Below are 25,628 nucleotides of genomic sequence, written 5' to 3'. Positions count from 1 at the left end.
TTATTATCTTTAAGTGTTGCCAACCTATTTCCAAGCGTACACGGATTACGTGCATAATAGAACCACGCTGTTTTGTGTTGTTCAGTTGGAATCCTGATGTGCGGCAAAGTATAAACCGTACGACAAAGTATAAACCGTACGGCAAAGTATAAATATGCAGCAATTAGCAGCTTTCTGTACTATAAACAGTACGAGGAAGCCAACTTTGTCGGGTGACTGTATGAAAAATTATTTTTTGTTATTACAGTCATGGATTTTAATAAAGAACATAGTTTAGGTCATTCAAGCTAGTTTACTCTGGTTCTTTCACGATCGTCTTTGCAGCGCTTGCCGCTTGGTAGTGGCAAACCTGTTAAGAAAGTGACGACGAATCGAAAAGGCGAAACGCGAATACTAAACCACACTAAACTAAATCTCTGGCACTCGCAGTCGCTTCGCTCTAGTGTAGTGTAGTAGTGTTCATGTTGTTTGTGTTTTTGTGTATGCAACCGTCTTTATCTAGCATTTAATTAAATTGACAATATCAATTTAAATCGTTGGATTTTAGATAGATTTTTGAATGCAGGAAATATATCCAGATAAGTATAATACTTCCAACATGGAGAACGCAGAAGATGTAATGCAGTTGCTTGAAGAATTTGCGAAAGTTAAACCTAAAGACATTCCAAAGGAGTTGGAAGAATATCTTGGTTATGTCGCGAAAACGGGGGACCCTGTGTTTCAGTGGAGCTTGATTAGAAATTTACTAAGAGAAAAATTGCTCGCAGTCGTCACAGACTTCTATGAAAGTACTTTGACTGTAGAACTTCCCCCTTGCCCTAATGTGGAACCATTTAACTATGATCGTATGAAGACGAGCTTACTGGAGAGATTCGATGCCTTTGCTGGCGCTCCATTTACTATTCAAAGGATTTGTGAACTGCTAATAAATCCTCGTAAGGAATACAATAGGGCTGACAAGTACATGAGGGCAATAGAAAAGAACATTTTAGTTGTTAGTACTCGTGAACCAGGCTCAGGCAAGCGACCATTGGAATGTGATCAGTCAGAAAGCATTTTGAATGGGATGCCAGATGTTAAACTAAGTGAATCTGACGGTAGTTTGTTGCATGTTCCTACAGACTTGCCATATTTTGGAGCCCCTCCTGCCTCTAATGATGTGACTATCGAAACTACTGAACCTAATTCAACTATTACGGACAGAGTGGGACTAAGTATCAATGGTGATGCAAGCGATGAAAGTGAAAAGATATGTAACCTTCAAGAATCTCATAGTTCAATAGTTGCACACGATACACCTCAAGTTAGTTCTAGAGTACCGGTAGATATAAAGAGTGACGACGTTCCTTTAGTCAATGAAGTTAAAAACTTAGAAGAAAATGACTGTGATAGTAACAGTAGGTTGTCTAACGTTACAGAAACCATCAATCCATGTTCAGACACTGAGCTTGAAAGTGTCAAGGAAATGACATCAGAAACAAGTGATGCAATCTTACCGGACAGTATTGACTCCTCTGATTCTTTACAAGTGTGTTCTGAATCCTCATTAGCTTTAAAAACTGAAGATGCTGAAGTTGAAGGCTTAAGTGATGAAAATGAAGTAAGCTCTAGTCCAGCTGACCCTCCTGAAAATATTACTAACACTCAAGACAAAGTCATTGGAACATCTAATTCAGAAGCAGAAGCAGTTGATTCTTGTCTTGTCCAAACTGACGTAAATTTGTCTCCTGACAGTGATAACAGTAATAACGAAAGAGTCACCTCTGAAGAAGAAACACAAGTCTCTATTACTGAAATAACTGCTACTAGATCAGATGAAGTTGATTTGGAATGTAATGAAATATCTGGTACAGTTAGTTCACCAGCTTCTTCAGACAACCCTCTTATTGAACAGGCTGATGGATCTGTGGATAACAAAACTAATTTTGAGTTGGTTGAAGAATGTGAATCAACCAATTCACATCCTGATTCCAGCAATGATTTAATTTTTCAAACTAAACAAAATTCTGATGAGTCTCAAAAATGTGAAACAGACCTCGGCTCGGAAGCAGATTCTATATCCGTAGAAAGTATAGACCAGTCTTTAAAACAAGATGATGTCAAAACATTTACACCAGACCAAACCGAAATAATTATTGTCCAAGAAGTCTGCGCAGAATCTTCTCCTGAGTGTACATCTGAAGAAACTTGTAGGCCTACTGCAGAAACTGTCGAGGAACCACTATCAAGCTCACCAGTTCCAACCGAAGAAGCTGTTGTGAGTGAAAGTCCATCATCTTCACAATTTAAAGAAGATGGACTTGCACAAGCGGAACAACAAGATGTGGAGAGCACAAGTGATATTGTTGTAGAGATGTACGACAACGAAAGAAGAGATGAAAGTGTTATACAGTCAACTTCTCACATTGCTCAAGACAGTCAAGAGCAAATCACAATTGAAGAAATAAGTGTTGATCCAACCTGTGATACAGATGAGGCAATGGATGTTGATGATGGCAGTAATCAGATGATGGTTAGTGAAGGAGAAAATGATGGTGAACCAATGGATGAAGGTGACCAAGTGCAGAGCTAATCAACATCTGAACTCATTTCATCTCACTGGTAAGATTAGGCCTACAACATAGGCCATTACCATTACCAAATACTTGATTGTAGCCCATCTCTGGATTATCACGTCAATTACATTTTTACATAAATTTTATAACTTAGGTTGGTATTTAACCTAACCAAGCCTAACCTAACCGATTATTCAGTTTTTTCGTCCTATCTCCGGTGTTTTTCATCGGATCAAAAAAATTCATATTGCATATTCTTAATCTACACAATATTCCGCGTATTTTGAGTACCTACCCACATGACGTATTTTGAGTAAAAAAAGCAGCTCCGTTTTTCGGTAATTTCCGGTATTTTCCAAAAAATAAAAACGTCATTTTCGGATTCAGCGTGAGATTTAGGTCATTATGGAAAAAAATTTCACTTTTGCGAGTAGTCACTACGTCCAAATAAGTTAATTACCCTTAGGTTACCTAGGCTACTTCCTATTTTTACACTTGAACTTATTTACATTTTATGTTAAATTAACAGGTTAGAGGTTAGAGTAAAGGCTTAAATGTTTTTCTTTTTAGCCTAGGGTATTCCCTATTACCCACTCTTGTTTTAAAAACTGCCTAATAGGAAGGATCATGACTGCCTAAGACAGAGCATTTAACATCTTTGCAAGCACTGGGTTGCTATCTTTTATCAAACTTAGGCAACATCGAGGACATGAATAGGCCTATTGGCTCTGTCACAAATGTGTTTAGGCTATTTTAAGTTAGGTCTAAGTTACACTTTAAAACTTGAAATATAAGTTAGGGCCTAGTGTATTTTTCAGCACACTACCGGGTAGCGTCCTGTAGCTCGAACCCAGACGACTTAACAATATAGCTGCCTAACTGTAGTATAGTCCTAATTACGGTAGGGGCCTATTGTGTTACCTATGTTATTTTAAATGGTGATTCTGAGCAATTAAGTTACTTGGTCAACCCCAAACTTGTTCATATTTTACCACGGTCATAAGGATGTTCTCAAAAAACAAGAAACATCATTCAAGCCCCGCAAGGCCATCATACAGGTTGCCGAGCGATAAGAAGGTTCAAAGTCCACGCGATAACAGTGGCTTGCGGGAGACGCGCGAAACGCCAGTTGTGACAGTACCGTTATGTTATGTTAGGAAGTTCGGTTTGGTTAGGTTAGGTTAGGTTAAAAATATATCGGTAGGTAGGCCTAACTAATATAGGTTAAAAAATAAAATATCCTAGGTTAACCTAACCAAACCTAACCTTGCGGGGCTTGAATTGTTTCTTGTTTTCTGAGAACATCCTTATGACCGTAGTAAAATATGAAAAAGTTTGGGGTTGACCAACTAATTGCTCATGGAGGCTAAAATGTTGATTTTGGTCAGGATATGTTAATCTTGGATCAAATAATAAGCTCAAGTCAAATTATCTGAAAACATTATTTTTAACAAAAAATGTTTTAGCCTAAATCATTTTGCCCCTCAGAACGTGTACTGGTACCACCTACAGTGGAGTTCTAAGGGGGGGGGCTACAGGGGTTAGAGCCCCCCCCTTGAACCCTGGAAAAATAAATTTAAACGTACATTTCGTCCTTAAAACACGCAATGTCATAAAAGACGACATTTATTAAACTTAAAAGAGAGGGCAGGAATAGGTAGTATTAAGTTCCACGTAGATAAACTTTGTGGACAGTGGCACAATGAATAAAACAATATTACGCTACGGAGAGCTGTAGGCTTCATCCAATTTTTACAGCAGTCAGCTGTTGACATGCTAGGGCAAAGGCGAGCGTGCGAGCTAGGACAGGGAAACAGCTGATTTCCTGATTTCTTCATAATATAGTTGTTTTTCTAAACCTTGTTAACTAATCAATAAAAGGTTACAGTACCTGCAGACTACCAGTCGAGACTCGGCAAGAGAGATGCTTGCATCATATCCTGTTCGGTTTTTTAATAGTAGGCCTACATGTATTTAATGTTCGTTTTGTGTATGACGTGTTCTATTTTCAACTTTGACGTGATTATGTGTGTCGAAAAATCAAGATTTTAAGCTTGAAGTTCTGGATCTGATGATGGTAATATATTTGCCGAAACGTACGTAATCCTACTGGATTAACAAAACCCACAAGGCAGTCTGCAGGTACTGTAACCTTTTATTGATTTCCTGATGTTCCATAGTTAGTTGTCAAATTGTCTGCTAGCCACCAGCTTTACACAGGCAACAATTAGCAATCGGTAGCACCAGTAGCCTATTACCACTGACTATACTGTATAAACACTAGTGTTAAAGTTTATATAGGCCCTAGTCAATGCTTTTACTGATTTCGATACCTACACTACCCTGTACATATTGTGACAGATCTATGAAATGGAGAATAACGTAGGCCTAAGGTTAAAAAATGTGTCTACTTGCTTGCATGACATATAACAGATGAAATGGAAGGTTTTAGGACAATTGGGCACAGTTCTAGCCGTTAGAAGTGGCTTTATAAAGTCACAAAACGGCTTTTAGGTGATATAGTTTCGTAGTATACAGTAGGCCTATGTTTTGAAATTCATGAATGAAAGTTCGTCATAGTTTGATTTTTTAAATGTTTACTTGCTCATGACAACGACAAATAACAGGTGAAATGAGAGGTTTTTTCGACAGTTGGACACAGATATAGACATTAATAATGGCTTTAGAAAGTTACAGCTTTTAAACAGCTTTTAGGAGGATATAGCCGTAGCCTACAATATGTTTTGAGATTTATGAATGCAATCGTCATAGTTAGTTTTAAAAATATCTTCTTATTCATGAGAAATAAATGGGGAAATGCGAGTATTTGCAGACAGTTCTAGACGTTAAAACTGGCTGTAGAAAGCCACCCAATGGCTATGAGAAGGATATGGTCGTTGTCTACAGTGTGTTTTGAAATTCATGAATGCAATCGTCATAGTTTAGTTTTTAAAATTTTTATTTGCTCTTGACAAACAACAGGTGAAATGGGAGTTTATGGACTATTGGGCACGGTTTTAGGTGTTAAAAATGGCTTTAGAAAGTCACCAAACGGCTTACCCCCTGCTTTATTGGGGGGTCTTCCAACCCCCCCCGGATGCCCCCCCCCCTTGATGAGGTCCTAGAACCGCCACTGCCTACTTAACTTAAAAAATTAAGTTTTAACTATCCGATTGGATAAAATTAACCTTTTAAAGTCTTCTCCTATTGAATAATCAAATTTAAGTCAGGTTATATAATCATGTAAAGGCTTAAATAGCCAAACCTATTTTTTTAAATGGAAATATTTATATGTCTAAGTTAAATACTTGTCAGACTTTTATTAAGTATACGCCTGGATTCCAAAAGCAAGAAAATTGTGTAAAACAAATATGTTTTTAGACCCTGAGAAAAAATGATAGGGTAAGTTAGGCCTAGTGTCTAAGCCTTAACTTCAAATGCAGCCTACTTAAATCTAAAACTGTCAGTCTTATATCCCAATTAAAAAATTACTAGCCTTACTTAATACTTGTAGCTTTTTTTATGTTAGTTAACTTAGGGCTCTATTTAGCTAGTTCAGTAGGCCTAAATAAATTTGCTATGTTCCTTTTAGCGAATTTCCCTATAGGGAAGTAGCTATTACCGTAGGTCTCATGGTAAGACATGGTAGGCTCATGGTAGGCCCGGGACCGATTTACTTTTTCATTTTGATGTCCCCAGAGGACAAAAACACCATTCGTTCAAATTTTTATATATGTATATATATATATATATAGATATATATATAGATTTATATATATATGTGTCCGTGAACACGATAACTTGAGTAATATTTATCCGATTTTGATGAAATTTGGTTTGAAGGTGTAAGGCGGGATAAACTTGAATGAGTTCGCGATCCAGCATGATCGGACCATGGGAACAGGGTTTTATGGGGTAAAAATTGGTTTTTCTCACTTTTGACCCTCAAAACACAAAATTTCCCAATTTTTCTCTAAACCTTCTTAAAGAGCTTAAAAAAACAAACAATTCAGTATATCAAAGTGTTTTTGTACAGTTATTAGTTACGGAGAAAACTAAAAAAAATTGTAAATTTAAAATTCCCATGTTATTCTTATGGAGAATATTGTAAAATGTTGTAGTTTGCTTGTTTATGGATATTTTTTGATCAAACTTGGCAAATATATTCATTTTCTACAAAGCAATAATTATTTTACTTAAAACACACACTTTATTAGTTTCCTTGTAGCAGCAAACCTAGGTACTCGTTAAACCTAATGTTATTTAAATAGATGGATTGAAAATTAATTCAGCCAAATGGAAATTCGCTTAGACGGCAGGTTTGCTGCGGCGGGGGTATTTAATTTACCTACTAACTTAACTTAAGTTGATAGGTCCTATAAAAATACATTATCCTTGTCCTACACATTTCCCAATTTTTGCTACTCTGCCACTTTGGGTTTTTCAGCATGGTACCTATGATTTAATACAGTAACATGGGTTATATCATAGACAAATAGGATAAATATAGACCGGCGGTAGTGCTGCGGTTAGCCTATGTTCCGGTGCCCTGCCGCTAGGAGTGCCGTGTAGTTACGGCGTACACCGCTGCAGCATCTGCTAGTAGCATACGGCTCCTGCGCTCCTCGCCTGCAGCGGTGTGCGCTGTAACTACACGGCACTCCTAGCGGCACATGGCGGAACTTCCCTTTGACAGTCTATAAGCTATATTCTTTTTGTCTATGGTTATAAAAATTATCCGTGCACAAAACTAAGGCGGTTCGAGAAGAATTTCCAACACCACTTAATTTTCCTATGCCTATATTTTTATTTGGGCATTTTGGCCCCCTGAAAGCCTTCACCCCAATTCACCGCATTATTTGCATTGGCGTTAGTTACGCCACTGTCGTCAAACCAGTGTCTTTGTACGCTTTACGAGAAACGCTTGTCAAAACAAGGGGGCTTATTAGGCCTCTTAAAAAGTACAAGCAGTTTATATAAACTTCAACAATCTGGAGGTTATCCTCAAGATCTTAAGTGCAGAAATTGGTAAAAAGAGTTTTTATCAACGTTTAAATCCCAGACCGAAAATTCCATGTTGTAGCATTAGGCCTACAACTGCGGTATTTTTAGTGTTAACATTATCGTGTAAGTTTTCTGAGTAAGTAAAGTGAAGTGTACTAGCAAAAGTGCATACGTGAAAACCGATCTGTGGGCTTTTTCATCGTTTGAAAATAAAATATCAACTGTTGGTTTTTACAATGTAACACTGAAAGTTAAAACTAAGTTATGGTATTGTTTCAGGTTTCGTTAATCACATGGTTGCTGGCCTGGATTAAACCAATCTTCGCCAATGGATTATTGTCAGTCTGGCTGTATACTTTAGTTCGTAACAAGAGAGACTATCTTATTGAAACTATGTTTTAAGTTAAGTTGGCTCTGAAGTGACTGCTTTGAGTTTGGGTTTGTATTGATAGTTTTAGGAGTATAAATGTGTCACTGTAAAATACTGCCCTTGCAACTGTAGCGTGTTTGACTAAAAGTTGATACTTGTTCTTAAAATGTTAGATAAGATTGTATAGTAGTGTAATACGTTTTTTTAAATTGCCAAATTATCTGTTTACTATTTTTAACAAGGTACCGGCACCACTGTTTTAGTTACTTCACAACTGGGTAGCATACACAATTTATAAAGTGTGAAACATTGATGTTTTTATCTTTAAGAGTGTAACTTTGGTACCAGACGTTGGTATCAGACTTGTTTTTCTGACCAAAGGACGACTTTAAGTCCTGGCACTATTAGGTTTACTTAATTTTTTTACTAGTATCTCGTAGATGTTTTACTTTTGTTTTTGATTCAATGTACTAATACAGTAACACAATTGTTCAAATAATTTTAATAGGCTAACAAACATCCATAAACTATTGTTTATCAGTCATGCTAAGGAACCTTAAGTCTGTATTCTTATGTAAATCAGATATTTATTTGATGAAAATTTTTCTTTTTCGTGGTAAAAAGCTATAGGAAGTGGTATTTTTAGACTTAAAAAGAAATGTTTAATTGTGGCCTATAATTGTATTTTGTTTTAAAGTTAGAGTGAAGTTTTAGTGATTCACAAGATTTTGATTTTATCTGTGTAGCGTACGTGTAAAAACAATAAAATCTATTCTTTTATATTCAAGTTTGTATTCTTATTTTATTTGCTCAACTGATACATTTATAATCAGCGTCAATAGCTAATTGATGCCTTCTAATGTTTTTCACTTCCTCCCAAGGGTCAGTTACTCTTAATTAGGACCTTACATCTACAATTAAAAAAAACGAGGGGATCCGTGGGCAAATTGCACATTTTAATATAGGGTTCAAAAATTGTTCCCGGTGCAAAACGAATCCAAAGCAATGCCCTTTTACCTTTCAAAGATCATGTTTGTATAAGACAGTTATTAGGTAGGTAAATAAAACTGCTAATTTATACTAAACTAGCTGAGTACCATCCTTCGTATGGGGTTGGCATATAAGAATAAAGGTAGGTAATATAGTTAAATGTTAATAATACTATGAAATAAATACATTTTCCAAATTTGATCGAAAAGTGTTCATAAACAGACAACAACACCAACAGCAGAACAACAAGCAAACTGCAATATATTACTTATTCTCCATATAAATAACTTAACATAGGAATTTTAAATTTACAGTTTTTTTTTGTGATAATGAAACGTTTTAAATGCAATGTAGATACCATTTAGCTTTTGTTTCACACGCACACACACATCCGGATTTACAATACGGATAAAATTGAAGAGCTGATTTATAGGCCTAGTAACAAAAAATAAAACTTCAGTGGACAATTAAGTGAACAACGGCAACTCTTAGTCCGTCCGCTTCACACGTAGATACCTGTCTCGACAGATGATGAGCCTCCGTACACTTTAACATCTTGGTAGTCGCGTGGATTTAACTTGCTAAGCATATTTTTATTATAATTTATTTTGATGTTTTTGCGATCATAGTTAATATGCAGCCCTTGGTTAATCGACTTGTGCATACTCGTTAGTCTACTATACCCAAAGATAATTTTTCCTCTCTGAAATGATGCTTCGATTACTGAAATCTACACTTATAACATAACATTAGTACATTCTACTCATTTTATTTGCTGCCGTTTTTTCAGTGCTAGAAATTTTTTAAAGGGGTGTACCTGTGCGCCATTGAATGAAAAAAAATTAAAAGGTATTGTGATACATGTTTAAATAACCTGGTCAAGGATTGTCTAAAAAAAGTCATGGTTTTAATTTGTGGATGCCTCCAGCTAACCTGAACGACTAGATAAAATAATCTTCTGATTATTATGCATGGTAAAATAAACGGCAATTAATATTGGGTTACTCTTAGTAAAAGTAATTGAAATTTAAAAACCAACTTGCTCGAAATACGGAACTGAATTGTTAATCATGAAACATTTTATCATAAAGACTTTATCAAGTCCACCCAAGATTAAAAAGGTCACAAGGAAGTTTAAAGGGATATGTTTAAAAGAAATAGGGATTAATTACAATCTATTTTGATTATAAATTATGTTTTCTAATATGATAGTACAATTTGCCTTTCTTTCAAAGTAAGCTATCGGTTGAAATATTTGTGTTTTGAAATTAAAAGACTATCTTGTTATCATTTTAAAATTGAAAAGTGATTAGCTTATTACCTTATGATGGGTTATTATTATAATTAAATAATGTAATTCGCTTATAAATTAACCCATAACCCATAAAGGACTTAAAATAACAAATCTTTAAAATTGAAGCATAATAATTTAACAACATTTATCAGAATGCAAAACATAATTAAATCTAGCTAAAACTAAAATTGTTCATGATAATTACAATAATTAATTTTGATTTAGTTACTGAACCCCTCATAACCAAAATGAATGATTGAGATAAAAGTAAAAAATAGGAATATACAGTGATAAAATTCTATACCTAGCAGTAAAAGTGATGTTATTCAGCTTATAGGGTAGGGGGTCATGCAATGTAGAATACAATAATAAAAGATAAGTAAAAAAGTGATACCACTGCAAAATATTATCCCACAGTGTTTGTAAAGGATTCTTTATGTTTTAAGGTCGATTCACACATATCAGTTCAGTCACAGTTCCGTTACAGTCCAGTCTCAGTTGCATCCGCAATTTCTCAGTCAATTGTCCGTCAGTTGGTTTCAGTCAGTCTTCCGTCTATAATATTACTACTAGTGTTCCTGTTGCTCGAATTCGAGCAATTGTTAAGTATTACAGGCGTTATTTTAAAACAAATAACATTAATAATTTCTGATGACTTTATTTATTTGACTCAAATATTACGGAAATACTCAAGATGTACATAACATATCGATATAATCAACATTTCTTGTAAATATCTTATCGTTTTTCAAAATCTGGTCTTGTTTTTTAGTGTTTTCTACAAATAGCCTTACTCATAGCCTCATTAGGTTTTCCATAATAACGATTATAAATAAACAAAAACATTATTTCTATTTCTTCTCCTTGGTGGTGTTCTATGACTTTCCTAGGTTTCCATAGTTTGCAAATTGGTTCTTTCAACGATTACTAAGAATTGCAGCACAGTGTTAATTCAGCTTTCTTTTTAGTATATCAAATTATCTAGACTCTCACGCTTTTTTCCAATGTAATATTTACGTCAACCCAAATTCAAATAGTAAATATTTCATTTCAACCAAGTCCGTAAATGTTTGTAGCAAACTTATTGACTGTTTACAATTAACACATGTTCTTCTTCTCACTTTTAATTTCTGACAACAGCTTGAGTTTCATAACAATTTTGGTTCCCATGTTAATCTTATGGAGAAATACGAAACTTTAAAGGGCTCCAGGGCCTCACTCTCTACTAATTATTTCCCTAAAAAGAAAGTTTCCTGCACAACTTAACGTTACGCTCTTTCCAATGACATAAAAAACATGTCAATCGGTTCAGTAGTTTCGGAGAAGTAATTGTCACAAAAAACCTGCTTGCGTATTAAATAAGTATAGATTCTTGTAAGTGATCCTCTAGATTTTGTAAGGGAGAGAACATCGAATGCTTCAGAGAGAAAACTATCAAAACCTATAAAATTATCTTGGGAATGCCAGGGATTGAACCTGCCTCTATAACATCAAAGTCTTTGTAACCACTAGGCTAATGACACTTTCAAACCTATTTCTAAATTTTTTATTCAGTTCTCTGGTATATGACCATTTTTAGCAACCTTGAATTTGCTCATGAAACAATGTTAAGTAAACCCTCTTAACCTCAAATAAAAACAATAATACAAGATTCAAATCAATTGGAAAATTTGTTAGGTAATAAGAATTGTACACCCTGGTGGCTTGGCCAAAAAAATGTTGAGGAGCTGATGACAACTTGGATCTGATGCAGAAACTTTAGTCCACTACGGGCAGCCTCCACCATATCTTGTCACGACTTAATTTACTGTGCCCTTTCAATTAGAGCGCCAAAACCCAAACAAAAAATGATAACCTATAAAAATTTTTAAATCCAAGCTATTTTTTTAAACAGATTTTTATTTAATACCTTGGCACTCAACACATACTCCGGAGTCTTTGAAATTCCCTGAATTAAATAATTTTGCAATCGTATGATAAACTTGCCCCAATTGTTACCGGTACCCGAAGGTTTAATAAGAAACATCCTGTACCTTGGATCACAAAATGAGATTCTCAGGTTAATGGGTCATAGGGACTCAAGTATTTCGCAGATCCAGGAGAACTAGAGACTGGGGCTAAAGGCCCAATACCGTCAGCTCAGAAACCAAGTTTAAGAACATCTCCAACAATTATGAAAATCTCACCTTCATTACTTTCATATTTCAGATAGAAAACAAACTTCTTTTTCTGTGGTGTGATTTAAAAGAGTTTGGTCTTGGAAATAAGAAATGTCTAACACAGTTTCTGTTTCATTAAAATGCTTTGAACGATTATTTTTTATCAGCCGCTAATAGTTCAAATAGTAAATAGCTATTAAAAACGATTTAAATGAATTAAATCTACAATGCAATCCAAACAATGTTCCCCCACAATTTCATTTTAGACCCATTTTGCAATGTGATGTCTTAAAAGCTGTTAGTTGAATTATGTATTTGATGCCACTGGTTTTGACAAAATCTCAATTTCTCTAGAATCAAACGGGTTTTGTTTGCTCTTCTCCCAACACTATCTTAATTTTCAATGTTTCTCTAAGAACAGGTGATTGATTACCCAGAAAATTGGAAGACTGCTCTAGTCAGACCTTTAAATAAGAATCCCCTAACTTCCACAAGATTAAAGGCCTATTATTAGTATTTTTCCCGCTCTCTTCAAGGCACTCTAAAGAGTCATTCCCCTCTTTAATTTCCGATTTCCTCTCTCAAAGCAATATTTTAAACAAATTTCAATCAGGTTTCCGACAATCTTATATCACTGAAACTGCTTTATAAAAGATAAATGATGACATACACCTTGCTATGGATTGTAGTCAATGTACAGTCTTAACATTATTTGACTATAATATTGTGGTATAATTACCTCGTCAAGTAATCCAAATGATGTGTTAGGCTAAAAACCTACATGTTTCGCCGTTAATACGGCATCGTCAGGGTACAAACACAGTAAGACATTGCTGTCACACGCATACAATAAATAAATAACACGAAACGAATTACGAACATAACATTTAGATAGGCCTATCACACGACGCGGACGGTCCCGGCGCAGGTAGTAGACTGCAGCGTCAGACTCCTTGCTCATTGTTGTCCACGTTATCAGCAGGACAAAGGTCAGGTGGTCGGTTACTTTGGTTTATTAAAACATTGAAGATGGAGTGTGAACGAAACTGTAGTTTTTCATTGAGGATATGTCCACTTGCGGTGTTGTCATTGTATAATTTGTATATTTCAAATTCCTCAAGCGTGTTTAATTTACTACCTTTTCTACATACATGTAGCACCTCTAGACCGTCAGCAATCCCACTCATATTATGGTTTAGGTCAATCAAATGTTGGGCGAACGCTGAATTCTGTTTGATTGAACGTGGTTTGGGCCTGTGTTCATTGTAACGAGTAACGAACCCCCGACCTGTTTGACCTATATATTGGCTTGGACAATCTTGGCATTTAATTTTATAAACACCTGTCATTTCAATTTTCTCTCTTGTTTTTTCAGTCTGTGACAGGGTATTGCGAGTACGATTTGTGGTTTTGAAAGTTAATTCTATTCCCTGCCTACGAAGCTCTTTGGATAGGCAATTTTGTAATGTGTGGGAAAATTCAACACAAACGTACTTCTTACGCTCGTCCAATTGTTTGACCTTCCCTTTGTGGTGTTTGGTTATAAGTTTGTCTACAAGCCTGCTGTTGTAGCCGTTAGATGTGGCTATATGTTTAATAATATTGTATTCTTTGTTGTAATTTGTGGGACTTAGAGGGACCGTTAGAAGTCTATGTACCATTGAGTTGAATGCTGCAATTTTTTGTGAGTGTGGGTGGTATGAGGTTGCATGAATGGTCACATGGAATTTAACATTATTTGATCTTAGCAAGGCTGTTGATTCAGTGAATCATGAAATTCTTCTTACCAAACTCAAAATAAGTTTTTATGATAGTTCATTATCCTGGATGAGATCATATCTTTATGGCCGAAAACAGTGTGTCCGTGTGTCATGACAAAACTGTGTCTGACTGGAGGCAGGTACCTTGTAGTGTTCCTCAAGGATCAATACTTGGCCCTTTACTTTTGACTACAGGTATCTACATAAACGACATCCTAGTCCAGTTTTGCAACACGCCAAGTTTCATTCTTAAGCTGATGACTTTCAAATCCACGCTCACTTCAAAGTCTGTATGGTGAATGAAACAATTATATCAATGGACGACGACATAAACATAATTGTGGAGTGGACAGAAAAGAATGGGCTAAAACTAAACCCTGACAAAACAAAACCAATCATCAACCATGCACGAAAACTCAACTGACTTGACCAAAACATTTTTCCTAACATAACTTTGAGCAGTACAATATTGCTATACCAAGACAATCATAGTCAAGAGTCTTGGTTTGACGATACACAACACACTAAACTGGACTGACACACTGTGGGTAACACCTGTAAAAGGGTGTTTGCCACTGTCCACACACTAAAGAAGATGCAAAGACTTTTACCATTTTACCTTAGACTATAGACTCTTATTGATCAAGTTTTAATGTTTCCCCACTTCAGTTACTGTAATAGAGCAGTTATTGATATGACCGTGACTTTGGCAACAAAGTTACTCAAAATTACTGTATTCGATTTTTGTGATCTTCAACGAGACGATCACATTACACCATATTATATACATATCTCTTTTAAAACTGTCCGACGTTAGAGAAATATGCATTATTAATATAACTCTTTTGGCCATCAATCTCTAAATCCCAAACTGTCTTGTGAACAATTTTAGATTTTTAAATGAAATATGCAAGAGGCTCAAGAAATACCCTCTCTGGCTCATCAACTCTCCAAATTCCTTGCCACAAGACAACTGTTTTAATAGATGTTTTACAGGAACAGCAATATCACATTTGAAACTCCCTACCCATCTCTATCAGATGCATAAAATCCCATTCCAGACTGACGGCGGCAATGAAAGCGTACAACCTCAATCGGATGGCCGTGCATGGCAGGATTGGGTGTGTTAGGCCTAGGTGTGGCAGAGAGTGAATGTATGCTAGGGACAAATATTTGTTACTATAGTGTCAAGTTATTATTTATGTTTATAGTTTGAAGAAAGTGTTATAAAACGTATTGTTTAGTTTACATTTACATAAGAGGTTAACTGTAAGAAACGTTCGCTTAGGAAAAAAGTATTTTCATTTAATTTGTACTGTGATACAGTTCAGAATATATACAGTAGATAAAGTTCAGTAAACAATTTTGTTGATTACTTTAAGAAAAATATTTGTGTATAGAAATAGGTTATGAATTCCAATCATTGATCAACCAAAAAAGGAATGTTTTCAGAAACGGCCTTGTGATCCTTTATTTCGGTCGATTGGGAGTTTACTATTAAGATCAGTTTTATTACAAACTACTATCAAAAAGCTTTGAACAACTAAAGAATCTCAGAAAGAAATCCCAACACACACTCAGTTTATCATTTTCTGCTTCCATGGCTTCAACTGTCTATGCATTGGCAAGGCAGGTCCCTACCAGTATCTTTGTTTCAGAAAACATTTTTGGAAATCAAGGAATTCAGTTTCTTTTTCAATGTAAGCTTTCTTATTTTATTGGTTATTTACAGTACTTTCAAATTTCAATAGCTAGTTATCAAAGGCATTTTCCACCAGGCTATCAACAATAGTCACAATTTTCATCCATGTTTTAATCCATCCCCGAAAACTGATCAGACAGTTTAAAATGCTCTGAGGAACCATCATGAGTTGTTGTTCATTTTGGGAATCTAAAGTTGTTTATATCCATTACCTTTTATTTATTGGGAAGGGTATACTGAGTATGCTTGAGAGGAAAACAGTCTAGATTAGTTGGGAGAACATGCACGGATAATCAATTTTCATGTCTGTAACTGTACAACTTTCATTGTAATCCCAGTTTTCCAGTGTTCAAATTAAGTATTGTTCGACAACCCCAACATTAAGGGTGTTCGGCCCATTTTTAAAAATATTTTATTTTTAATTTTTTTTCTTACCAATTCATTAAGCTATTATTAAGAATGGAAAAAAAGGGGTTTAAAAATTTTTTCCCCATTTACCAAGTGAGATATAGTGCTTTAAAGTGTACTCTCGTTTTACCATTAAACTCAAGAACGGATGTAGACTGAGACACCAAAAATTACAAAAACCTTTGTTTAATGCACCTTAACTTCATGAGCTATTTCAACTTTCAAAAAAGTTATAAATAAAAAATGTGACATTTTTTAAAAAATCACTACAATTAGGCGGTTTGTGGTATTGCAACAAAAATTAGGTCATAAGACGGACAACTAATGGAAGTATAAATAAAAAATTAATTACATTAAAAAACTTAAACAGTTTAGGAATGTAATGGTAAACAAAATGTTGGCAAAATACGGCTGCGAGGCGTTGCGTGTGTGTACAGTGCCCAGACGCGCACTCACGGCGCGCGGGCGCACGCTCGTCCCTCCCCGTTCCCCGCGCCTACACCACTCTCTCCTCGTTCCCGCGCGCTCTTCTCAACAACTAAGGGCCCTTTCACACGAGGCCACTGGTGGCCGCCACCGGTGGCCGCCACTGGTTGCCCGCCACAGCTTTAACATTATTTTAAATGGGACCTTTCACACACAGCCACTGTAGTTGCCCGCCACTACACAGTGGCCGAGCAGTGTCTTCTCGCGCAACTGCTAGTCGGCCACCGCCGGCAACTGCAGTGGCGGCAACTCGTCGCGGGGCATTGAATTATATGGGAGCTTTCACACGTAGCAACCAGTGGCCGCCACCAGTGGATGAGCACGCAGCTATTTTGAATCAGTTCACGTGCAGACTGCAAAGACAAACGCACTATGGATGTAGTTGTTGAGTGTTTTCGTGTTGAATTGTTTGTTTGTGAAAATGAGTGATCAGAAGAAAAATAAAGAGGACGTTGCTGAAAAAGAAAAAGACAAAGGAAAACAACAGAAGAAGAGAATAAACAAAATAATAGAAAACAAAGTGGATACTAATGATCTAATTTGCGAAATTGAAAAGTAACCGGCTATTCGGTATAGTACGCCTGTGTCTTTGCCTTATTTTCTTTATTATCAACGCGAGAAGAAGGAGATGGTCATTGTTCGACAGCATGTACAGCATTTCTACCAGTACAGTGGCTGTAGTAGAGTGGCTTGTAAGTTGCCTGTACCATCCACTGCAGTTTCCCGGCCGGCAACTGGTGGCGGACACCGGTGTCCGCCACCAGTGGCCTCGTGTGAAAGGGCCCTAACTGTCTACCTGTCACCGGCCACGTGTTCGAGTTGCATACGACAGTTTGTGTTTATTGTGCTGCGATTGTATGGTACCTTAGTGTTCAAGCTTTCATATATTTTTTGTGATTTAAACTTTGTTCTAGTTTATTATTCTGATACACCATGTCCCCCTTCACATATAAAATAAATATACTTAGCTTTATTAGATTCCAAAGAATTTCATTACCCACAACACTATATAAAAAAAAAAAAATTAAAAATGGTAAAAAGGCTCATAAAACATGAAAAAATCATCAAACAACTCAAAACGACAAATAAATTATGCACGTAACAAAGTAGTATCATAACAAAGATATTTTTACTGATAAACCCCATGTTATTACAAATTCAACGATAAAATTATGCTTAGAATAAAAATATAACTAATCAGCCACAGTTAAACCACTGTTATCTAACATAATTATCATAAATAGTTTTTTTTTGCCGTGGAAACATCAAGCAAACCTTCAGTCGTTGAGTACGGTTCGCGGTGATGTCACCGTCTTGTGTTGTACTCACTGGTCACCGTGTGTATTGAATATGACTATGAAATATCTATACTGTATTATGTTAACAAATGCGTACCACCACTCAACTACCTCGCATAGGACCAGCTCGTTATCATGACTAAAACCCTTTTATGACTTGATGAATTCAAAGTTAGATGTTCCAAAGGTTCCAATGAGTCATTTGAGGCGTTCACTTCAAGGCAAGGATTTCCCGACAACAAAATCCATTACAGTATTCTAAATTGAAAAAAATGTTGCACAAATATTACATTCACATTCCCCCTGCCCCTAACTTAATTTTTTTAAATAGCAAGGTACCCCTTGTGACATATCAAATGAAAGAGCAAGAAAAAAAAAATGTTTGATGAAATGAAATTGAAAATCGGTTCATAAATTTGCGAGATATCCCCCCCCCCCCTTCCCGGAACTTAATTTTTTTTAATAGCAAGGTACCCCTTGTGACATATCAAATGAAAGAGCATGAAAAAAGAAAATGTTTGGTGAAATTTATTTTTCATTTGATATGTCACACCTTGCTATTAAAAAACAAGTTATGGGTAGGGGAAAAGGGGGGGGGGGATATCTCACAAATTCATGAGCCGATTTTAATTTTTTTTTCACCAAACATTTTCTTTTTTCATGCTCTTCCATTTGATATGTCACAAGGAGTACCTTGCTATTAAAAAAAATTAAGTTCCGGGGGGGAGGGGGGGAAATATCTCTCAAATTTATGAACCGATTTTCAATTTTTTTTCATCAAACATTTTCTTATTTCATGTTCTTTCATTTGATATGTCACAAGGGGTACCTTGCTGTTTAAAAAAAAATAAGTTTGGGGGCAGGGGGGAAAGAGGGGGAATGTGAATGTAACGTTGAATTAAAAAAAATTGTGCCCCCTACGTCAATAGATGATTCCCGCCAACTGCATATTTCTATCTATTGCGGTTTTTACATAAATAAAGATGCAAGTTTAAAAAAAACACCTTATACATGTACTGTATAAGCATCGACCAAAAAACGGGTTCACGAGTCAGAGCCTAATGATGTGAAAGCTGAAGTCCCGAGCTCGTGAACCGCCCCTTTGTGTTTGTTGTGTTGCGATTGTATGGTACCTTGTTTAAGCTTTCATATATTTTTGTGATTTAAACTTTAAAGCTGGTTAAATATAAAAAACGCTCTCTAGAACTATGAGGTTATTTTATTTACTCTGATTTTGTCATTGATTATAGGAAATAAGTATAAGTAAGATTAGTAGACCACCGAGATAAGCACACCATCAATGTATAAAAGTCGAGGCTCTGTACACGAGTCTTAAAAAAGGGTATGCAAATTATTTTACTGCTCAACTTTTTTAGGAAAGGGTAGGGAAATCCATTTTTTACAAGTTTTAATTCATCTTGGTAGCTTTTTGTTTACAATCAATGTTTTTGAATGCTTAAACTTTGTTTGGATTAGGCCCGGAAATATTGATGTCATAATGAAGGAGATCAAGAATCCTCAGGAATACGATTTAAATTACCACCACAACCTCAGACGGGTTTTATCCAAAGATATACAGATGAATGACATAGATCGAGCACAACGTCATCATTGACCTAGGATACTGATTTTATAAATATACCCAAAAAGAGGTTTAGTATTACAAAATATCCAAAGGCAAATAAAAAAAAATATCTGTGTGACTTAGTTTCAAATATTATTATTATTACTGTAACACTATTAGAGCCAGTGTGTTAAAAACAGATGAATTATTGATACATTAATATTATGTATTACTATAACAGTAAGCGCAAACACCAATCAACATAAGATAGTCAATTTGTGTCAGTTAGCAACGTGATTTGGTTCAGGGTTGCTAGCCCGGACCGCGGTTACGACGGGCCGTGCCCGTGCCAGTGCCAGGCCTCGCGTATACGAGAAGCAGTGATGCAGTGTGTGGTTTGAGGAGGGATGAGGGGGGACAGCTGAAACACACACCTACAGCGCTGCCTCCAAACGGACATCCAAGCGTGCGCGGTGGCGACGGGTAGAACTACTGCTCCTCACCTTCAGACTAGCCTAGCGGCCAAACGGCCTTAATATAAACTTGACTGACCTGATTTCCTTTGACTTTAATAAGTTCCTTGGTTCTATCGACAATGAAGAAGTATCCATCCTCATCGTAGTAGGCAACGTCTCCTGTTCTCAACCAGCCTTCCTCAACGACTGTCTCTTTTGTTGCCGCATCATTGTTTAAGTATCCTGCCATAATCTGGAAGAAAAGGAATATTTTATATTAAAACAACCTATATAAAAACTTTTTAGATCCAGACAACTTTTGCGAAATGAACCCATGAAAATTTAACTTGTTAAGTAATTTTAGGACAACCTTTTTTTTACAAAAAATTCAATTTTTTACCAAACAATTTTATTACAAGTTCATTATCTGTAGCGTTGATATTTTATGCAGTGATAAACTTGCTACGTTGAATACTTCTCGACAGAATATTTAACAGAACTGGGTAGTTATCTAAAATCGTAGTAATCATTGAGTTGTAATTTCCATCTTGAGTAAAGTCAACAGCACTTTGATGGCTCTACTAAACTGGACACAGCTCCATAAACAACTTGCCCTGGTGTGTTATAGTGTCTTAGTAGTAAGTTAACAGAATGATAAATATGAGATTAGTAGTCATGACTTACCTGAGGGCCATGGACGTAGAGTTCTCCCGCATTGTGAGGTCCGAGGGTTTCTCCAGTCTTGAGGCTAACCACCTTCGCCCTCGTCCCTCTCACCAGACGCCCCGCGGACCCAGCCTTGGAATCTGGCATGTCTTTGGGTGTAAATAGTGTAACTGGTGCTGTTTCCGTCATTCCGTATCCTGCACAGTTTTAGCTAGTTATTTTATTGTTGTAAAATTATGTTATCTGTGGTTATTTTATGAGAAAAAGTGATTGGTCTTCATTTGTTGGCGGTGACATCATTGAATTCTCAGTCTTCCAGTGTAAATTTCGGAAGACCGAGAATTCAGAAAAGGGACTGGATTCTGAGTCTTATTGTGAAGTGGGAAAACATCTAGTACAGAAATTGTAGACTCCTATATTTTCAAGGGAATTCAATGAATGTTTATGTTTAAGTATGTTTAACACTTAAAAAAAAAAAAAACACACACTCGAAAACTCTTTTAAAACGTTCACTATCATATAAACATCAATAACATTCTTTTGTTTTAATTTGTGGGCAACACAAGTTTTAAGTTTTGTGGAATTGAGGGGGTTTGCTTTTTAATTGTGTACTCTTCTGTGAGTGTTTGTTATTATTTTTATAACTTCGGCTGAGGTTTGTGAGGTTCTATTTTATATTGTTTTGTTACCTTCTTTCCAGAGGACATAATCCGATCCCAGATCCCTAAAGGTTGTGAAAACTTGTTTTTTACTAGTTCTGATGGAAAATGTACACAATATATTAGGCAATTTAACCCTCCGAGTGTTATGTGTCGTAAAAGCGACTCATAACACACTTTGTGTAGTGTTTTGTGTCGCTTTTGCGACTCACAAACACTGTTTACGGCGAAGGCTCTATGACTGACTAAATCGGATTGAACTGGATCGAGTTAGGTATAGTTTTTTTTGGCAGATTCTAAGCTTTCTCCCGAGGTCTGTCTCTAAGCGCTTTTTTTCTCGAGCCGATCATAATTGTAGCAGACAGCTGACGTGCGTATTTGTAAACAGCTTGGTTAACCTCGCACCTATGACTGATGTGTTTTATTACGGTTATCATTGTTTTAGTGTTAAAAATCAAAAGTAGTGATATACGTGGTGCATTATAAGAAGATTTAAGTGATTTTGAAGGGCTGGTTGATGATCCTGAAGAAGTAGGTAGTGATATTGATGTAAATTATCAGCCAGATTCCTAGCTACATATGGTTAAGCTATGCATTCTTAGCTAAACGCTATGTACCGAAATCTGTTTTTTGCCCATAACTTATTTATTTGCTAATCTACTTCCTTATATTATTATATTTTTGGAATCCTCATAAAATTCTGAACAAAGTGGCTATTTTAAAATATTTGTAGACCTATAAATTATAACAATTTATTGAGCGCAAACATAATTTTTTTCATTTATTTTATAATTTTTGAGAAATGTTAACCCCACAAAAATTGTTGAAAATTTTTTTTGTAATGTTTTATATGTTACATTGAAGCCCATAATTTTCCAAACTAAATTATATATAAAACAGTATACTTTACATTGTTTTTAAGTTTCTAAGATACATTTTAATAAAACCCTGCGATTGCGCAATAAATGGGCGAACATTAAGACCAAAACTAGAGACACTTGGAGGGTTAATAACATTCTCTTGCAAGTCAAAACTTAAAAAAATGTGCAGGTTTTTATTTTTTATACTTCTGCACCCGCAGCGTTCTTACTCTTAGCAAAGTCCACAAACAATTCAAACATAACCTTTTTGTTTGGTAATAACTGATATTATTTAGCTCAGATATTGTTAGGTTTTGAAAAGCCCATAACTTTCCAACTACCATAACATATGTTGACCATACCATATTTTGAGCAATAACTTTAAAACCTGTATCTGGTCTCAAGGTGTGAGAAGAGAAGGAAAGGAAGTCTAGTTTCTAAACCAAGATTGGCCTCCAAGTATTGTAGGCTTACCTTGTCTGATGGCAATGTCTCTTCTGCCGACTTTCTCGTAGAACTTCTCGATGAGACTCTTGGTTGCTGGGGCAGCTCCACAAGTTATCTCCTTGATGGAAGCCAAGTGTTCAGGCTTGACTGCAGGGTGTGATGCTAGGAACAGCAGCAGGGATGGCACAACGAACAGGAAAGTGGGCTACAAACATATAACCTTTCACCAACTATACACTGGATTTGCTTATATTTATCTATGCAATATAATTAATTATCATGTGGCTTTAAATGAAGGGAGTTCTCCACTAGAGAAGGTTTTTCTCGATTGTGAAATTTTTTCGGTTCCTAGGATTTACAGCTTACAAATGGGCTACAGATAATTAAAGTGTGTAAAATCATATAAAAGCCACAGGTGATATGGTGGGATTAGGATCAGAGCCACCAGGAACAAAGTTCCTCGCTTTAACCACTAGACCAATCACGCCTTTATAGGTAATAGTGTTTTGCTCCACAGCGTAACATTTATTTAAACATAAGAACAATGGTGTGGTGGTGGAACAACATCTAAGACAGTTTTATTCAACAGCTAGGTTCACTACCAGCTTTCACCCATGTAGCACAGATGGTTGGGCCAACGTTGGTAAATTGTGGAGCCACACAGTTGGCCAACGGTAGAAATGTCACCTCTTTAAACTGTTTTCCAGCCAACCATTGTCCAACCGTTTTATTTCACACAAAATAATAAAGATTTAGTACGAAAAGCATAATTATTAGTTGAGTAAATTGATTAAATAGTTCATAAAAACAAATTTTGAAAAAAAACTAGAACAAAATTTTTTTGGCCCAGACGGGTCTCGAACCCGGGTTCTTCGACTTATGAGCCTCTTACTTTACCACTGAGCTATCTGTGATTGCTGATATAGAGAGTTTTCAAGTGGTGAAAGAGTAGCCGACAGTTGCAATGGTCGCAATACTTCAAACATTTTTGATACTACACAGTATAATATGATTCTGTTAATCTGTTAAGGCATCATAAGTAGTTTTTTTTTTTTTTTTGGAGTTAGAGAGGATACTGGTATTTAATGATTAATTAATTACCGTTAGATTGTTAATGCTATTATAATTGCCTGTTATATGATTAATTACTCTTTCCCCTTAAATTGTTGCAAATAAGTTAAAGAATATTAATTTAAAAAATATTTGCATTATTAAAATTATTAAAATTCATTGTTGTAGCGCCGGAACTGTAATATATAAAATATCTGGTTTTACAATACCTTTATCAGTTCCAAAAACTTTTGGAAACTTTTGGAACTGATAAAGGTATTGTAAAACCAGATATTTTATTATAATTATGTTGTGAAAGCTAGACCCAGAGAATGAAAGTCGTGTAAACTCAACTATGGACCATTGTTGGTCCAACAAAAGTATCTTTTGTTGGTCCAACGGAGTGAAAAACGGTTGGCTTGATGTATGATACCCAGCAATGCATATTAATGTATTTCATTAACAATGAACCAATGTTGGTCCACAGTTGTAAATATTGGTTGGCCCAACTACGAGATATACAGTTGGACAACGGTTGGTTGGTTGTGGAAGCTCCAACCAACCATCGACCAACTGTCCCACAGTTGGCCAACGTTGGCCCAACCATCTGTGCTACATGGGCACACTCTTCTGTATCTATAGTCTCCTGACATCCGTGTGTGAATGTGTTGAACATTGAACAAATTGTAGATACATGTATAGTAAAAAACTGACCAGGGGAAGGCTTTTTCAGAAAACTCATTTTTTCATTTATACAATGGTCGGAATTCGAAGGTTATTTTGGTTCATGAATATCTAAAACAGTTGTTTTCCTAAAATCTACTACTGAATACCCTAAATATATTTCTCAAAATAATTGACAGTCGTTTTCTAAAATTTATTTCTATCACAATCCATGATGATGTCTGCTCCATTACACTCTGTAGGCAAGCTGGACCAGATACACCCTAGCTAATTTTCCAATTGATTTTAATTCTTTATCACGGTGTCAGTTTAACGAAGTGTGGTTAAAAAGGGGTTTTCAGTATCATTGTGTATTTTTGTAATGCATTTCAATTTACTGATTGTACACTTATTCCTTCTTCTAATTGTTAGAAACTTATATTCTTAAGATAAGGATTCAAAATAAAAAGCCTACCAGCATAGTATATCTATCATCTTTACCTATCTATTGTTTTAGTTATATGTGTGTATGAGTCCATATAACCTTCATGGGATCACTTAAATAATCTTAACTTTGCCTTATTACACCACATCTATATTTTCATTTTGATTTAAGATAGAAAAATTCTGTTACAGTTCGGTCTCTAAAAAACCAACATTATGCATGAAAATAAACAATGTCAACTGAAACACATACTAAGTTTAGTGAGTTAAGTTAAACATAACAGTGTACTGTATAACAAAAATTGCATACTTATGTATGTAATAATGAAATTGAATTAAGTTGAAGAAGAGGAACCATAAAGTAATTGATTTGTTACGAGCACAGTTAATAAAGGCTGAAAAACCTAAAACTCTATAAAATAGAGTCATTTACATTTCAAAATGTAAATGTTATCAGAAGGCAAAACGAGCAGCCTGGTCCGTGATCAAGAGGGCAACGGGTCAATCATCACTCAGAGCTTCAAGTAACATCTCTCCAGATGAGCACAATAATTACTTCTTGTCATCAGTAAAAGAAATAAGTTCTAAAGTGAAAGGTTCAGTGAGTGATGCCAATCAGTTGTTAGATGTGCTAATCCCACCAGCAAAAAAGTGTGAATTTTCTAAGGTAACTTGCACTGAAGTTCGTAAAATTGTAATGTCTTTAAAAAGCACCAATAGCAAAGATGTTTATGGTTTAAGTAGTAGCTTAGTTAAGTCTATAATAGATTGTATTTTGGAACCTTTAACTTTTT

General features: G+C 35.7%; 2 protein-coding genes across 2 annotated transcripts in view; one reads left to right on the top strand and one right to left on the bottom strand.

Annotated features, from left to right (window-relative positions):
* Nucleotides 1-25,628, bottom strand: part of LOC128982092 (uncharacterized) — a 52,027-nt gene that overhangs the window by 8,769 nt on the left and 17,630 nt on the right. Inside the window, exons 6-8 of the mRNA XM_054401134.1 lie at nucleotides 22,705-22,882; nucleotides 20,730-20,908; nucleotides 20,143-20,298 (exon numbers count right to left, since the gene is read on the bottom strand). Of these exons, the coding sequence (XP_054257109.1) occupies nucleotides 20,143-20,298; nucleotides 20,730-20,908; nucleotides 22,705-22,882 (513 nt within the window). The remainder of the gene's footprint in view (nucleotides 1-20,142; nucleotides 20,299-20,729; nucleotides 20,909-22,704; nucleotides 22,883-25,628) is intronic.
* On the top strand, nucleotides 415-8,716 carry LOC128982091 (serine/threonine-protein phosphatase 4 regulatory subunit 2-like). Its single transcript, XM_054401133.1, has 2 exons — nucleotides 415-2,601; nucleotides 7,839-8,716. Exon 1 carries the CDS (start codon nucleotides 560-562, stop codon nucleotides 2,570-2,572), a length of 2,013 nt encoding a protein of 670 aa, XP_054257108.1. The 5' UTR covers nucleotides 415-559; the 3' UTR covers nucleotides 2,573-2,601; nucleotides 7,839-8,716.

Source organism: Macrosteles quadrilineatus, unplaced genomic scaffold (assembly GCF_028750875.1).
Source record: "Macrosteles quadrilineatus isolate MER2022 unplaced genomic scaffold, UCM_ALF_1.0 Scaffold_107__1_contigs__length_349487, whole genome shotgun sequence".
NCBI lineage: Eukaryota > Metazoa > Arthropoda > Insecta > Hemiptera > Cicadellidae > Macrosteles > Macrosteles quadrilineatus.
Note: the sequence above shows the minus strand (reverse complement) of the source record. Positions and strands in the feature narration are given on the sequence as shown.

Coding starts and splice junctions, on each gene's coding strand:
- LOC128982091 (XM_054401133.1), top strand. CDS start 560: ATGCAGGAAATATATCCAGATAAGTATAATACTTCCAACATGGAGAAC.